The 17,520-nt window shown below is 47.6% G+C and overlaps 1 protein-coding gene across 1 annotated transcript in view; it reads left to right on the forward strand.

Moving 5' to 3' along the window:
* Frmd4a (FERM domain containing 4A) overlaps window positions 1-17,520 on the forward strand; it is a 314,400-nt gene that overhangs the window by 183,874 nt on the left and 113,006 nt on the right. The window contains exons 4-5 of the mRNA XM_032884487.1: window positions 683-775; window positions 15,765-15,849. Of these exons, the coding sequence (XP_032740378.1) occupies window positions 683-775; window positions 15,765-15,849 (178 nt within the window). The remainder of the gene's footprint in view (window positions 1-682; window positions 776-15,764; window positions 15,850-17,520) is intronic.

The following is a 17,520-nucleotide window of genomic DNA, read 5'->3' on the forward strand; positions in this document are numbered from 1 at the left end:
CGTCTTCACTCGACTTACTTGTTTTCAGGTTCACCCATATTACCACCTACAGCAGTAGCATTGCTGTATAGTATTCCATCTGGGGATTGGGCCGTCATTCATTCATTCCCATTCATTCATTCCTCTGCTGGCGAGCCCTGGGATTGTTTTAAGTTTGGGCCATCCTAGTGTCTCTCCATACACAGTGTCTGTGAACTCTTGTGTGAGAGGCTTTGAGTACACAAAATGCATCCTTTTGGTGCGGAAGAAAGGTGCGTGCCTAGAAATAGAATCGTGGCTTGATCCTGGGCAGGGTTATGTATAAAAAGAACCTGTGGTTCACATGCCATCCCAACCGCTTCTGGTAGGACGATGTGAGGATTGTTGGCATGTTATTAAAGTGTGTACTGAGTCCTATAAGAAAAGCACACGGACCAGAGTGGTGGAAAGGGAACTCAGGCCAAGGGAGTGAGATGGGGCTGTAGGAAGCAGGCAGCACCTCTCCTCTTAATGTCCCGTGTGCTTCATGTCCTTTTCCCACCAGACAACACTTCTCTTGGGAACGCTTCCCCCAGATAATTCCTAGTGTTCTCCAATACTGAAATATACTAGAATGGATTCCTACAATCCAGTGCGTCCTGCTATCATCCCCAAACGCCTACACCACCCAACAACCTAACCAACCCGTCTCTCCTTTCTCCAGGGGACACTTGAACTGGCTCCAACTAGATCGAAGAGTCCTGGAACATGACTTCCCCAAAAAGTCTGGGCCGGTGGTTCTGTACTTCTGTGTCAGGTAGGTACCCCCTGGAGACCCTGCTTCCATCCGTCTCTCTGTTGTTCATTAGAAGAGTCTGGAAGGATGAAGAGACCAGACAGAGCGCGAGTATCAAGTGTGTCTTGGTTTGTGACCAGGGATAAAAGTCATAGCACAGCTGCATTCCAAGAGGAAAAGGCAGGTGCTGGGCCTAGCGGTGTACGCGGTGGTCACAGGCTTCCACACCTGCATGACGGCTCGTGTGCCAAATCAAATGAAGATAAGAGTTTATTCTAGGGGAGAGGAGGGAGAGAGTCATATGCCTCAAAGTAAACTGAGTCTTGTATCGTGTCACGAGTCCCGAGATTCTTTTTGGTGCCACTTAAAGCTCTATAATAAGCCTCCGTGGTCTTTGCTTCTGTCGCAAATGCCACTGGAGTCCCTTGATTGTATAGAATATATCTCAAGTAGGACTGATTGAAATGTCCCTTCTGACAAGGGAGGATAAAGTCTCAAAGATGTCAGAGGGCTGAGGATATGGATCAGTGGATAAAATACTTGCAGCTCAGGCATGAGGACCAGAGTTCAAATCCCCAGTGTCTGCCTCTCTCTCTCTCTCTCTCTCTCTCTCTCTCTCTCTCTCTCTCTCTCTCTCTCTCTCTCTCTCTCTCTCTCTCTCTCTCTGTGTGTGTGTGTGTATGAAGAGTCAGGTGGATATGAGGCTTGCCTACAGTCCCAGTCCTCAAGAGGCTGAGGCAGGAAGTCCTTCAGCCATATTGCCTAGTTAGACTTGCTAAATTAGTGAATTCTGAGATCAGCAAGAGACTACGCCTGGGTAAACGAATTAGAGAGCAATCAAGAAAGATACCCAGGGTCAACCTCTGGCCTCCACACGCTTACGGACGCATGCACACATACATACACACACCATCCACACAAAGGAAAACGCAATATGCATATGTCATATGATAGTCTTTAAAAATTTTATTATTCTTGTTGGCGGTGGTGGTGTGTGTTCTTAGTGTGTGTGTGTGAACACACACATGCCACATGCATGTGGAAGTTAGAGGACAACCTCTTGGAGTTGACTCTCTCCTTCCATCTTTAAACTCGTTTCCAGAGACCAAACTTTAGCCTTCAGGCTCGCGTGACAAGTGCTTCTACAGGCCGGGCTGTCTCACCTGCCCCTAATATAGAGCTTTCAGGGGTCTAACCTTTTCCCTGTCTTCTGAAGGCCCCAGGACTGATCCCTTCTGTTTACAAATAAGTACAGAAGACGGGAAGAGAATCAAAATGCAAATGAGCAACAAAGTTAGGAGCCCCCATTCACAGCAGCTCTGAGCACCCAGGCAGCCGTGGAGCCCCTCAGAACACTTCCTAAAACAACCGCCAGTACTGAAGAGGAACTAGGGCTTTGTTTTGGTTCGTTTTTGTTTTTCTTCTGGTACTGAGGCTTGAACCCAGGACCTTGAGTGTGCTAATGACTACCCTCCGTCCTCAGTTTCGAAGTGAAGATGGCTCTTTGCCAACTCCACAGACGCTGCTCCTCTTAAATCCACTCACGGAAATCGGAGGCGAGGGAGCAAAGAACTTGCAGGTCATTTCTCCCGGGAGAGCAGGCTCAGGGTTGCAGTTCTAGTCTTAGCTGAGTCGGCAAACAGCATCCCCCAATCTCAAGTAAAGAGCTAAAGGGTCCATTTACCAGGCTGGAGTGTGTGTCTTTGCCTCAGCTGCTGGAGTAAATTCCGACTTGCTGTTAATGCCTTTTTGATTTGCTTAACAGCTGCAGGGATATCAAAGCTAATCTCAGCCATTTCCATTACTGATGGGAATGATTTCGATGCCATATTCTCTCTAATGGTGTCTCAGATGAATGGGGAATAACCTTATAAAACAAAGACTAACAATTCCAGTGAGAGGGGACGGTTGGATTAGGCCAGACTTGGTTCATTAACCTATAATCATAGGTGGAGGCGTAGACTTGGCCGTGTGTTAGGCTCCCCTTCCTTACTACAGTTTTTTTTTTTTCTTCTAAAACCGTAATTGAGATTTTATTGTTTGTGCTGAGAGTCAGTACAAAGACATTGCAATTTAGGTGCAATTTATTATTGTAGTTTTATCATTGTGCATTCTCACGTATGAATATGCGTCTACATGTGTGTGTGAATGTGTGTGTGCATGTGTGAACATGTGTGTGCATGTATGCATGTGTGCATGTGTGAACATGTGTGTTGATGTGTGTGCTTGTGTGAATGTGTGTGCATGTGTGTGCATGTGTGAATGTGTGTGTGCATGTGTGAACATGTGTGTGCATGCATGTGTGCATGTGCGTCTGCATGTGTGTGTGCATGTGTGCATGTGTGAATGTGTGTGTGCTTGTGTGTGTGCATGTGTGAATGTGTGCATGTGTGAATGTGTGCATGTGTGAATGTATGTGTGAATGTGTGCGTACGTGTATGCATGTGTGAATGTGCATCTGCATGTGTGTGTGTGCATGTATGAACATGTGTGTGCATGTGTGCATGTGCAAATATGTGTGTGCATGTGTGACTATGTGTGTGTGTGTGTGTTTGCATACTTATGTGTCACAGTGCGTATATGGAGGGCAGAGGACATTTTTGTGGAGTCTTTTCTCTCCTCCTACCTTGACATGGATTCTAGGATCAAACCCAGGTTGTGAGTCGTGATGGGCGCAGCAGACTCTTTACTCGCTGAGCCATCTTGCTGGCCCAATCTGTGCACAACTGCTAACATATGTACTGGAAATCTGTGTATTGTGATTCACTTTGAAATAATTATTCCAGCAACTTCGCTGCTTCAAATCTGGAGGGAAATCTCCCCAAAGAGGATGCCGAGGGGCTGTCTGGAGAGCTGACCAACTTGCAGCTTAATGACACATAGATGCATTCCAACTGTCAGTCTTCCGAATACCTTAGCAAAATCCCTAGAAAACTAAACTGGCAGAAGCTGTTCACAGAAGCCTCCCAGTTCTGACCAAGCAACAATCAAGGAACAGCACAGAAACAGGATCTAAAGTGTTCAAGACCTACTCAGTGCACAAGCAGGACCCCAGACTGTCATTTGAGATGCTTTACACCGAAAGCTAAGAAACTGGTCCCACCCCTAGAATGGTAAACCCACCCCCAGTATAGCATTATCTTTTATTGTACCAAAAGATAAACAATTAGTAAATGACTTTACCTCTGTAAACAATTTATGCTGGGACATGAAGGTTGAATGCCTTTAATCCTGGCACGAGGGAGGCAGGGGCGGGTGGGTCTCTGTGGGTTCAAGGCCAACCTGGTTTACACAGAGTTCTAAGCTAGCCAAGGTTATATAGTATAATCTGTCTCAAAGGGAAAAAAAAATATGTATGGCTGTGGGAATAGGCCAGTCAATAAAGGGGTTATGGGAGCTCAGTTAGATCCCCAGAACTCCTGTAAAAAGACCTGGGCATGGGTGAATGCCCATAATCCAAGCACTGGTGAGAAACTGAAGACTCCTGGGGTCCCCAGCCAGCCAGTCAGCCAGTCTAGCTTACTTGATGAGTTCAGACCAGTAAGAGACCTTGCTTCAAACACCAAAGTGGGCCACTCCAAAGGAGTGACATCGGGAGGTGATCTCAGGCCCTCGAGCACACATGTGTGTGCAACTTTAACATGTGTGAACATTCGAACTCACATACACACCAAGTCCTTTACACTTTAAACCTGGGGTGAGGTGAAGGCCCCTCATTCTTTAAGCACTGTTGCTTCTCTTGGCGCTATTTGTCAGGATGAGAGAGAGAGAGAGAGAGAGAGAGAGAGAGAGAGAGAGAGAGAGAGAGAGAGAATGAACCAGGCTTGACCACATGCCAAGTGTTGGTACAGATGCTAGCTTGGTGCAGGTTTGGGGATCCAAACCCTGGTAGCAAAGCATTGAGTGCTGAGGTCTCTTCCAGTTATACACATTTTTCAGGTCACCCCACACCCAGTTATTCTCTCTACCCAAACACAGTGACGGGGAAGCCGGGAGTGTTCAATAGGTGCCAGCCATAGCAAGAACTAGAAACCAGACTGACCGAAGACTGCACGGCACCCACTTCTGCTCTGCAGCCAGAAGTGACACCCCTGCCTACTGTACGAAAGCTGGCCTTAGCAAGAATCTCAGGGAATGCTCATTAGAGGAAAATCCCCAGTGCGAGCCTGGTAGTTCATACCCGTGACCCTAGCACTGCGGAAGCTAAGGCAGGAGGATTGCTTTGAGATCAAGGCTATTCTGTCTCAGAAAAATAATTCAGTGTGTGAATTATTTTTAGGGGGGTGCCTAGTGGGTAAACAGCTCTCTGAGCAAGCATGAAGACCTGAATCCAGACCCCAGCACCCCTGTAAAAGCCCAGCGTGACTGAGCTCTGAGGAGTGGGGGCACACACAGGTGGTTCCTGAGGATTCAGAGCCGAAATGGCAAGTACAGGGTTCAGTGAGAGACTGACTATCCCAAAGTCGAAAGGTGATTGAGAAGGACATTTGGGGGTGACCTCAGGCCTGTACAAGCTCACACAGGTAAATATAGACATGTGGGTACACACAAATGCACAGACGTGCACATATAAACCCACATGCAGATAATTTTTTTAATCCCCAAATTCCACTTAGGATCAGATGGATGTCACCTATTCTCTATTTCTTCAATGGTGTGTGTGTGTGTGTGTGTGTGTGTGTGTGTGTGTGTGTGTGTGTGTGTGTGTATGTATGTGTGTGTGTGTGAGAGAGAGAGAATGTGTGTGTGAGTGTGTGTGTGTGTGTGTGTGAGTTTGTGTGTGTATGTATATGTGTGAGTATGAGTGTGTGTGTGTGTGTGTGTGTGTGTGTGTGTGTGTACACATACCAAGTGCTGTGGTTGGCTAGAAGGTGGCTTTGGACCCCTTGGAACTGGAGTTACAGGCAATTATGAATGACCTGGCATAGGTACTGAGAAGCAACCATGGGTTCTCTGTAAAAGCAAGTACTTTTAACCACTGGGCTATTTCATGAACCCCAGGTCTGCTATCTCTTCATACAGGCTAGACCACAGAATGGTCCTTTCTTTCCAGCTCCCGTCCAATGGGCCTTCCTGGAAGGTAGCACTCTTCTACGTTTAGTGTCTTCCTAAACACAGCCTCACCTGAGTGCTTGGAACTCATCAGGTTCAAAGCATCTGTAGTTGGCCCACCCCTCTTCTTTCCTCCCCTAATCTCCTGCTTCCATGCTTCCATGGTTCCGTGGAGTCCGTAGAGTCCGTGATGCTGTTATCCATCCTCTTGTGTGGACTGTAAGTCCTGAGCTCTCCCCCATCCTCTTCCCATTCTTAAGTGCATGGATTCTCTGATGCAAAGCCTCTCGCCACCCTTCCCTCTCCTCTTTCCTCCCTGAACTCAGTATGTACTGTCACATCAACTCCTGTGTCAGTGTCTCCGGGTAGCTGTCATCCAGGCGCTGACCATAGGAGTCTACCGATCTGTGTCTCCCTCTTGAGCTTGCCCAAGCAGCACCTGACAATCTTGCTCAGTTATCTTCTCCAAGAGAGAAAGCAGATTCCCCATCAAGGTGAGCTCCTCAGAAGACCTCAGTCTGGAACGTGCTGCTTCTCTAGCGATGTCCCCTTTTGCTGGAAGAAGAGGGGGGACAAATCATAAATCCCCTTATGATTTGTCCAAGAAAACAGAAGCCAATATGAACACATTCCATCAACCTACCCCCTTCCCCGCAGACTTGATTATATCAGCTTCATCTTTGTAGGTCCTCTACCTGTCCCCTGTACATACAAACATTGCACACATAAACATGCACGTGTATAACCCCTTCACATACACACATGCAAAACACACACATACAGATAGACACACATAAACATAGACACAATCACCAACACATACATATTCAAAGACACACAAATACATACACACGTACATACATACATATACATGTATTTGCAGACACACACATGCACACATGTGCACACATATACACACATCCTTCAGAAGAAGAGTCTTGAAGTAACTCTTACCTTTTCGTTCAGTATTACCAAAGCTGCCGCCAGCGCTTAACTGGTTCCAGCCGTTCCCCACCTGGGAGCTCTTTACTGCTCAGCTACTTCACCCTGGCTTTCTCCTCATTAGGGACACGCTTTACCTCACAGTCTGGAGGAAGTCCGCTCCCCTGGCTCACCCATGGGGGCTCTAGGTTGTTCATAGCAAACACTCAACAGGAAGAGTCTGCTTGCTCCCTCCCTCACATCACGTGTCCCTGATGTGACATCCATCCCTTCTTTCAGGACACCCCAAGGACCCCGGAGGACTCTACTGACAGAGTCCACAGATGCTCACTCTTTGGCACCCCTCTGACATGGCCCTTTGTAGCAATGACCACAGCTGACCATGCTTACCTTGGTGGGGTTTTGAGTCTGTGGTGCTGTGAGGTTCTAATCCAATCATCTGCTTCTGTGTAAGGCTCCCCTGCTCGGCTCCATGTTAGTGTTTGTGAGTCCTCACCTCGCCTCACTTGACTCTCCCCCTATATAGCTCCACTCTTGTCACCAGCCCTGACCTATTCCCCAGGTCCCTTCAGCTACTATGAATATGCACCCCAAGGCAGCCTGAACCCACTGACCTCATCCCTTTCCTGCCCCTCACACACAGTAGTTCATCATCTTTGCAACTGACACTAACACTCCTGTGCCTATGCCTCCCCCTCCCCACCCTCCACAAGCCAGGTCACCAACAGTCAGCCAACAGCTCCCGCGCTCTCCCACCTGTGCCCTTCTTGTTCCTTGCTGCTCTGCATCTTGGATTTACTCCTCGCTTGCCAAGCATGCGCACCATTTTCTGTTATTCCTACCTCCCTCTATAAACCCCTCCCAGAGCTTCCCGCTCTCTGTTAGGCTGTGCCTCTTGGCCCTCCTTCCCTCCTCCTCTGTGTGGCCACTGAGCACCTTTCTGGAGTGCTCAATGCTGATGACCCCCACCATCATTAGCCTGTACCTCTATCTACCTGTCAGCTTCGCTTCTGTTCCCCTCTGACCATGCTCATCGAGAGCTCGCCCAGCCATGGCTGACTGCTGTAAAGCCAGCTCCAGCAACTTGAGAATAAGCCTAATGAACGGGTTCAGAAGAGGAAGCTGGGAGGGAAGCAGAGCTACATATCCAAGGAAGGCATTTTCCGTGGGCCCAGATTTGTGCTTGAAGAATGCCTACAGATCGGGGCGGGGGAATGCCTTGAAGTGCATATTCAGCTAAATCCCCACACTTAGCTGCCATGTTTGCAGGAGAATAAATATTAGATTTATCTCTTTGAACCTTGAGTTTTATGAACAAAAACTGAAATAAACAATGGGAAATCGGCGACAAGGGGCCATCAGGAAGGCTATTATCTAGTAAGAAGATTCTCTGGCTGGCCCTGAGGATGCCTCTCTCCCTGATGAAGACAACAGTTGCTACTTCCTGTCTTTAAAAGAAAGAACAATGGCGGCATGGATCTTATATGAGGTGCCTGGGCTAACGCCTTAATTCAGCTGGGTCCCCAGTCAACACGTAAAGCCTCCGAGATTCTGAACACCCGAGGCACTTGGCTGCAGAAACCCACCGCTTAGTATTCGAGTTATTATCGCCCCTCTTTGCCGCCGAAAGTCGGTGTTCCAAATGTGACATTTGTGTTCATTACAAAATGAAACCACTGGCCCGTTTAATTAACATTTGCTGTAAATATTCAGTGAGTCCCAAGTGCCATGAGGTAGCTTCGAGAGAGCGGCAGAGGGGCAGGGGCCTGGCAGAGACTGACTGATGTCATCTGGCTAGATTGAGGTCAGTGTGTTACAGCCTTAGCTCAAAGCTTCTGTGAGCTAAAGAGGAGGTGCCAGTCCCCCAGGCACACACAGGTCCAGATGCACAATCATTCGAGCAGTGAGCACGGAACGCATACCCCCCACTTCAGACTGGGATAAAACACCGAGGACCAAGTCCTCTGAGCCACTGTGGCTGTGTCACGGCTCCTGGAGCTTACAGAGCGCCCTGGCTGGCTTTGACCTCAGCCTGGACGGTTGTTCCTTTCAGCGCAAAAGAAAGCACTAAGATCATCCCTGGCGTGTGTGGAAAGTAACTTATTTTAAGATATACATTTTTGAGGACGGGAGAGATGACTGGAGGAGGGGTAAGACCACTACATAAACATGACCAGCTCAGAGGTACGGTTAAGCGGGAAGGTTTTTCAGTACAGGTATGAGGAAGAAAACGGCCAGAAGCATCCGGAAGAGCACAGAGCAGAGAAAGTAGTAGACGGAACGAGGCCGTCAGACTGGACTTGACCGTGGCGGGAGGGGGAGAAAGAAAGAGGAGGAGAAGGAGGGGAGGGGAAGAGAGAGAGAGAGAGAGAGAGAGAGAGAGAGAGAGAGAGAGAGAGAGAGAGAGGTGAGTATCTGGGGAAGGGAAGCCCATGAGCTGAAGAAGGGGGATGCTAACAAGAGACAGGATGACATTGTAACAGGTAGTTGTGCTTCTGGGAGCCTGGGAGCCACCATACACTTTAGTATACTAACAAGCACCAGTGACAAGGGGATGGCTCTTTGGTGGAGGGGAACCAGCTTCCTGCGTTCCTGAGGAATGCTGACTTTTGTCTAGCCACCAGAATCTGGGGGAAATGGAGTCTCCATTGGTCCTGACAGTAGCCAAGCCTGAGTTCTGTCCCTGGAACCCAGGAGGTGGAAGGAGGAGAAACAACTCTGCCTCGCTCCCCTCTGACCTCCACAGACACATGTGTATGTACACAGAGGCGTTGATTTCGCTATTCAAGTGTGATGAAGCCAACAGATCAAGTGTTGAAAAGTGGCCTGTGACAGCTACCGAGAGAAGGGGTGACGTCACTGGGTGCTGGGAGTGTCTGGAGGCAAAGGGGGAGGGGGGAGGGGAAAGAAGGCAGTATTCTCTATTGGGGTTCCTATGGAAAGCCATTGATGAGTTGGGTAAACAGGCTTGGCGACCTAGGGACTTTGCCATGTCATCAGGAACACGTCTCTGGTCAGAAGAGTGAGAGGAGAAGCAGCAGCATTTGAGAGTCAGCAGAGGTTGTAGAAGCGAGGCTTTGGGTCCGTTAGTCATAAGTGAGAATTAGAGCTGGTTATCATAACAGCTTACTAGCTCTATGAACTGGCTAACTCTGGAGACAGCAAGGCTCAGACATTCCCGAATTGTAAAGATGCGGTTAATGCAGAACAGACTTGGGATTGCAAAGGAAGGGTCCGTCTTTCCTTTCCCCTGGCTCACTCAGAAACTCAAGAAGGTTCTTTGTAAACTGAAAGCCATCCCTTCCCTACACGGGCAGTTTAGAGGAGCAACAGTGCCCCCTAGTGACACAGAGGACCACAGACCAGACGTTCATAAAAGCAGGAAACCAAACTCAGTTTTCTCCAGAGCGGGAGGGAGGAAAGGAGGATCTCAACTTTCCATGCAACTCTCCTCGCTTCCCCAGAAATCTCCCCAAACCTGTGCCTGCCCAGGGTGTGAATGGAGATGTCTCGGGTCTGTTTTCATCCAGACATTTCCCTTCAGTTTTCTAGCACAGATAGAAAGTTCAGGATGAATTAAACATCCAAGGTTATGACCAAACACATGACAGGAGTTTCCAGTCTGTTGTCTTGGTGATAAAGGTTAATAGGAAACTGCTTTCCAATTTCTGTCAAAAGGAGATCCACCCCCTCTCCTCCCTCTCTCCCTCCCCCTCCCCCTCTCCCTCCCTTTCTCCTTCCCCCCTCCTCCCCCTCCCTCTCTTCCTCTCCCCCTTCCCTTCCTCCTCTCTCCCCCTCTCCCAGAACATGCTTGTCATTTCTGCACCCTCCTTGGGCTCTTCTGTCAGTTGGTAGAGACCCGTGGAAGTGGAAACGGTGGCCTGAGACAGCAGTGCTGCCGCCTCATTTATTTCTCCATTACTACAACACTGAAGGGAGAAATGAGTTTTGGGTTCTCATAAAATATTCTTCAGGAGGAAGCAGGGGCTGAGGGTGGGGGACACGCAGAACCTCTCTATGCTTTAGTTAAGGGCTAAGGCAAACGGGATAAAGACACCGGACTTGGAAAATTAGGCTATTTCAGACCCTGTGGATCTCCGCTCAAAAATTACTATAGTGGTAACCCCTCCCTGTCGGGCCTGGGAGGTGATTTTCTTATCGTTAAGATACAAGCCAATCAGCAGCCTTGCTTTAACCACTGTCTGTGTGGACAGAAAGAGATGGGAAGTAACACGAAGCCTGGCTGTGTGGAGGGTGAGACCCCCCAACACCTATAGTTTTATGACACTTTGGTTATCATTTGTTCTTACTCTTTCTCTGTTGATGTGGCTTAAATCTGAATTACACACACATACATACACACTTACACACACATACATACACACACACACATGCACTTGCACACACGCAGACACATACAGATATATACTGCACACATACACAGACACACACATGTACACATACACATATACTCACACACATTCTCACACAGACACACACACACACACACACACACACACACACACACACACACACACTCACATGCCTGCACACACCCTGACTAGTTTATTTGGACATTTGGGGCCCCAATTGGTGCTGCCATTCGGGGACATTGTGGAACCCTTGTGACATGGGGCTGGAGGTAAACCTTGGAGGATATATTTGCCCCAGTTCCAGCCTGAGCTCTGTGCTTCCTAATCTAGCTACCAAATCATGAACAAACCGTTATGAAAGCCTGCTCAGCTGCTACGCCTTCTCCACCATGCTGGACCAAACATCGACCCCCAAACAAGTCCTTCCCTGTTCTGTTGCTTCTGTGAGGTGTTCCCTCACAGTGACAAGAAAGAAACTGTGACCAAGTGACAGGAAAGGAAGTCTGACCAAGATGGGACAGAGTGGAGAACAGCTAAGCATCAAGTTAGCGGCTAGTTATGTCAGGCTCTGTACTTGATCTTGAGGCACAAAGATAACCATGGTATGCCCCAGCCCTCCAGGAGGCCGCAGTTGTCAGAAATGACAGGACTGAGAGAAGTGTGTTGAGCCCTGTCTGCAATGTCCCAGGAGCTCAGTAGAGAGGCTTTGTTTGCATGAACAGTGGAGCTGAGGTCAGGGGTAGCAGGGGCTATAGAAATGGCCTATGTAGGGCACTTTCAAGCTGAGGGATGGAGGGAGAGGGGTCATCTGGGGGAGTGTAGGTGACCCTCTGTAGACCAGCTTGAACAGAAGCACATCTGAAAAGGCCATGTGTACCATTTATCAAGTGATTTCTGAGCCAGCATAAACCTGCAGGAGTGGAGTCTCATATCCACACAGTTGGCCATAACCCCACTGTGTCCGTGCCTCACTATTAAAACAGAAAACGGCACCAGAACAATAGCAGACACCTCTGACGGCTGACAGTGACCTTTCCACTATGTGATAATTTCAAGTCTACATTTGTAGGGTCTGAAATAGCTTGATTTTCAAAGTACTTCCCTGTCCGGGTCGCTTTTATTCCTCACGGTTCCCCTCACAGTCTCTTCTTTCCGCTCACTTCATTATTCTGGCTTCCCTTTAGCAAAGATAGGGCAGCTAGAGACCAACCAGTCCCCTCTCGAGGGTTTTGCAAATGAGGACCATTCTCTAATCCTTGGGAACTTTGTCAACCCTGACTTTGCAAGAAGCTGCTGTCGTCCGTTGTTGGAAGTGACCTGCCCGGCTCTTGAGAGACACCAGGTTCACTGACAGCCGTCCACAAACCCGCACCACATTCACCACAGCAGCCTCTTCACACATTTGTAAAATGGTGGTGGGTACAGTCTACAGATGAGAGGTTTATGGGACGGGCCTGGGTGCGGTTTCTCTGTTGCAAGGAGGGATTTTTGCTGTTCTGTTTTTTTTTTGTTTGTTTGTTTGTTTTGTTTTGTTTTGTTTTTGTTTTTTTGTTTTTGGGGGGTTTTTTTGTTTTGTTGTTTTTTGGGTTTTTTTTTGTTTTTTGTTTTTTGTTTTTTGGTTTTTTTTTTTTTTGAGATAAGGTTCTGTGTAGCCCAGGCTGCCCTCAAACTCTTGCTATGTAGCTAAGGAGGACTTTGAGCTTCATTTCTCCTGCCAGGACTTCCCACAGCTGGGGTACAGGTGTGTACCACTAAATTCAGTTTTGGCTGCTGCTGCTGCTACTACTACTGTGGGTGTGGAGGCTGAGGGAGCTGTTTTAGTTTAAATCCATTCCTGGTGTGTAAAAATAAAAAGACTTCTTCCATGGAGATCCATTTCGTCCCACTCTCTTCTACAGTTAGGAAAAGAGAAGCCCGCTACAGCTATGTGTCGTGCCCTAAGTCACACAGATTCGATTCCTGAGGTTAGACCTCCCGTGTTTGACTTCCTCCCCAGAATTCTCGCCATCAGAGTGTTCATTGAAAGAGCCAGAGTCGGAGCCAATCTAGGGCCAGTAGGAAAATTCCCACCACAAACCTCCTAGCCCAAGGACCTCCTCCCTTCCAGGAAGGAAAAAGCCGGTTTAGTTCCTGGAAGAGCTGCAAGCCAAACTCACACAAAGCTACCTGACTCCCAGCTGAAGGTCTTGAACTGAGTCGACCTGAAAGTTGTCTCACTCCACCAAATGCACATGGTACCCTGCCTAGTTACCACCGTGCAAATTCTGCCCCAATTGTTTGCAAGATATATAACTCCCTGTTAGAGTCTGCTCAGGGTCATCTCCCCTTGAAGTAAGACGGCCCCAACATGTCAGAATGATTAAACTCCTCTTGCTTTTGCATCGATCACCGCCTCCATGAGTCTCACTCAAGAGGTCCCGTAAGAGGTTCAACTGGGACCTTACATTATCACGGTTCTGAATGGCCAGGGTGCTCTCTTCTTATTTTGCCCACTTTTCCTCTATGCAACCCCCTTGCCTGTCTATTTCCTAAAATCCAAGTAACCAATGTTCTTCAAGTCTAGTCTGGGTTTTACTCAAACACCCTGCATGGTTCCTTAGACCAAACGGGTGCATTATCTGATTAAAGGATTTAATCAACTCCGAATCAATGTGTGTAAAGCAAACTTAAATGATCTCAGCATGTTTCATCTTGAGAGAAATCCATCCACTCCATCTGATAAGTTCTCGGGGCTGGGAATTTAGCTCAGTTCTCCTAGGCTTAACAAGGCCCTGGGTTGTCACCCAGCTCTCGAAAAAAAAAGAACCAAAAAAAAAAAAAAAAAAAAAAAAATCAGTTCTCCTTGGCTTAACACGCATACGACTGTCACAGCCTTGAGGACACTCATCCCAGCCTCGGGCTGTGCCTTGGGACTCAGTCCTACTGCACCCCTCCCAGGGAAGCTCGTAAGCGGTCACTGCAAGAGCTGTGGAACCACTGCCTGCTGCTCCACTGAGCAGAACAAGGCCTCCTTTAAAAAGCCCAGCTCGACAACGATTAGAACTTTTTTAAAGTAAGATGGAAAAATAAATAAATAGCAGAACAGAACTTTGGGAACCGGGTAAAGAAGGAGAAGTTGAAGGCTAGCTCAGGGTCTGAGATCGTGATGGTTAGCCCGGGTCTGTGACACCCCCATTCAAGCTGTCCGTGGAGACTTAGCATGAAAGCTTTTGAGAGGAGTGTGGGACAGACGGACCTGAGAGACTGCTGGCCTCTTAGCTGGAGCAGCTCAGTCTGCCTCAGTCTACCCCGTGTTCAGGTGACTATAAGTCATGCTTTGTTGCTACTCTGAAGTTGGCTTTGTTTTCTTAAAAACTATGTGCAGGAAGTCCATGTGCTATCACTGAAAAACCAAAACCAAGCCCAAAAAAAAAAAAAAAAAAATGAAAACTCAGGAAGTATAGTGCTTGTTTATTAATACTTGTTAGGTCGATACACACGTGCACATGCATGCACATGTGCACACACAAACACACACACACACACACACACTTTCCTCTGTGGTGTGTATTTTAAAGGTTTTGGGGTTGGGTTTTAAATCGATGCCAAGAGTTGGTGAAACGGTTCTTCAGTAAAGTGTTTGTCTATCCACACAAGCAAGAGGATCTCAGTTTGATTCCCAGAACCCACCTGAGATCAGGAATGGTTGCACTTGCTTACAATCCCACTTCTGAGGGCGGAGGAACAGAGCTGGATCCTCAGGGATCTCTGTCTAGCCACCATAGCATATTTGGTGAGCTCCGGGCCAGTGGAGATTGTGTTCTGTTTGTTTGTTTTTAAACGTGGACAGTTCCTTAAAAGAAAAAAACACTCAAGCTTGTCCTTTGACCTCCGTAAGCATGTGTACACATGTTTACATGTACATTGCATACATAGGTAGGCATACACATAGACACACACACATGCACATACACACACCTCTTATTATGGAATAGCTTACTAGTTAGAACTGCTTTGTCCTTAGAGGAAGACTGCTATTACATACAGAAGTTCCTGTATGTGTTATAAGGCTATTTTTAGACTAATTTATGTGTATGTGTGTGCACCCCCATGAGTTTATGTGTACCTCATATATGCAGATGCCCACAGAGGCCAGAGGGCATTGGACCCTCTGGAACTGCAGTTAGAGGCAGTTGTGAGGTACCTGTTGGGGGTGCTGGGAACTGAACTTGGGACCTCTAGGAAGAACCTCTAGCAGGTAAACACTCTTAACTGGTGAGCTGTCTCTCCAATCCCAATATTATATTTTTAATATAGTAAAAATGACTTCACTGTGTAGAAAAACAAGAATCTTAGAACCTTAGAGTTACACGGGTTGATATCTCACTAGGCTTTTGGTTTGCATTTCGCTGGTGCTTAGAGACACCTAGAATGTATTCTCATATGCTTATTGGCCTTGAATGTATGTTTAGGAAAACGCCTGTGTGGGTGTGTAAGACATGGTGTGCCCTCAAAGAAGGCAACGGCAACAAGACTGGAGGCCCCTTTGCTTTCTCTTCATTCAGCACTGGAAACTGCAGTCCTCTAAAATCCCTGAGCTCAGCTTTAGTGATTTCCACTCCCCCGTGCCTTACACGTGTTTTGTTTTTTTTTCTCTCTTGCAGATTCTATATAGAAAGCATCTCCTATCTGAAGGACAATGCTACCATTGAGCTCTTCTTCCTGAACGCCAAGTCCTGCATCTACAAGGTAGGATTGTGCTCCTCCCATTCACTTTCCGAAGGGAACAGAAAATACCGAAACGTTTCCCACAAGCCAGTCTTATTGATTAGGAAGAGTAATGTATAAATTAATTGCTATAAATAAGTGATAAACTGCAGGTAAGGCAAGCTGCCGGCAGAACAGCGTGACTTCCTCCAAGCCTGTAATCAAGTAGTCCCATCATATCCACACCGTAGAGCAGACAGAAAGGAATGTGCACATGCTCCCTTGCTTGCTTGTGCTCAGCTCATCTTCGTATGCTCTAATATTACACTTCAGGACCCCTGTCTAGGGGATGATACCGCCAACAGTGGGCTGAGCCTTCCCATGTCAATTAACTTAGTTAAGGCCGTCATCCACAGGCCACAGACCTAACCTAAACAATCCCTCATTGAGACTCTCTTCTCAGGTGATACTAGGTTCTGTCAAGTTGACAGTTAAATCTATTCGTCATACACTCATCCTGTGAGACTCACATGAAGCACGGGCTTGGAGCTTTACGTGAATGGCCTGAATCCTCACAGCTCTCCCATGAGGAAGATGAGGCATGGGGAGACCTCCACAGCTAACGGACAGAAAGTCACTCATTTGGTTCAGGGGAGCCCAACTGCAATCACCAAGCCACCCTGTTTGCAGAGTGTGCCCAGTTCAAATATGAGCCTGTCACTGGTCAAGTGGCCACTGGATACTTTTGGAAAAGTCCAAGGAGAACTGGTGACCTGCAACTTTCATATTTAGTAAATTCTGTTTCGCAGCACCATAGTAGCTCACCAAACTTGGAAGCAGGAGAGCTGAAATGGGGTAGCCGCTAGCTGCTGCTTCCCTTGGGGAAGTTCTTTGCCCGGATTGCATGGGATAATCCCACCTTTCAGAATGGCGGAGGGCCTGGTGGAAATCAAGCTCACCTCTGCAGAAAGGCCTCACTTGGTGGGAACTGATGAACTACGACATAGAGTGGCCTCAAACTCAGAGGACTCAGGTGACAGTCTTCTAAGTTTTGCCGACTGGCGGGAAAAGACAGTAACTGCAGTTGCAGGTTTCGAACTCCTTCCTCCCTCTAATCCCTAATTTTCTCATTGTAGAGTGGAAAGAATAATACTATATCCAGATACTTTTCAAACTATAGAAGCATCTGGTGAGATTTTGGTTTGGTTTGGTTTGGATTGGTTCGGTTGTTTTTAATGAACGGCCAAGCTCGGTTTTTAAAAAGTTGAGAAATAAAGAACAGAAGTGAGCACTGTCCACCAGGTGGCAGACGTGAGCTAAACTAAATGACTAGAAATCCCTGCGCTTCTGAAAGGGCGCTCAGACCACTTCCTGCTTGGTGCCCACGTATGTATCAAGGGGAAGGAAGCTGTTTCCTGGAGTAGCTCAGTTCCTCTTGGTCATACATGCTGAGCTTGTAGAAACCAAGAAGATTACTTTCTCAGAAGCAAATAGTATAGATTTCCCAAGAGCAGGCACAAGCGGCCAGGCCTCCAGAACTGGCCTCCTTCAATGTCCAGGTGCCCCCCAGCATCAGCCTGCTTGCTGAATAAAAAGTAGGGAATGTTCCAGAGCCCTGACTCTCCTCTTAAAATCTATTCTGGAACATGGTCACAAACATGACCAACAAATGACCGAGGACAGGTCCTCTAAAGTTTGTATAGATGGAATAAA

The sequence above is a fragment of the Rattus rattus genome, chromosome 14, assembly GCF_011064425.1.
Source record: "Rattus rattus isolate New Zealand chromosome 14, Rrattus_CSIRO_v1, whole genome shotgun sequence".
In the NCBI taxonomy this organism is placed as follows: domain Eukaryota; kingdom Metazoa; phylum Chordata; class Mammalia; order Rodentia; family Muridae; genus Rattus; species Rattus rattus.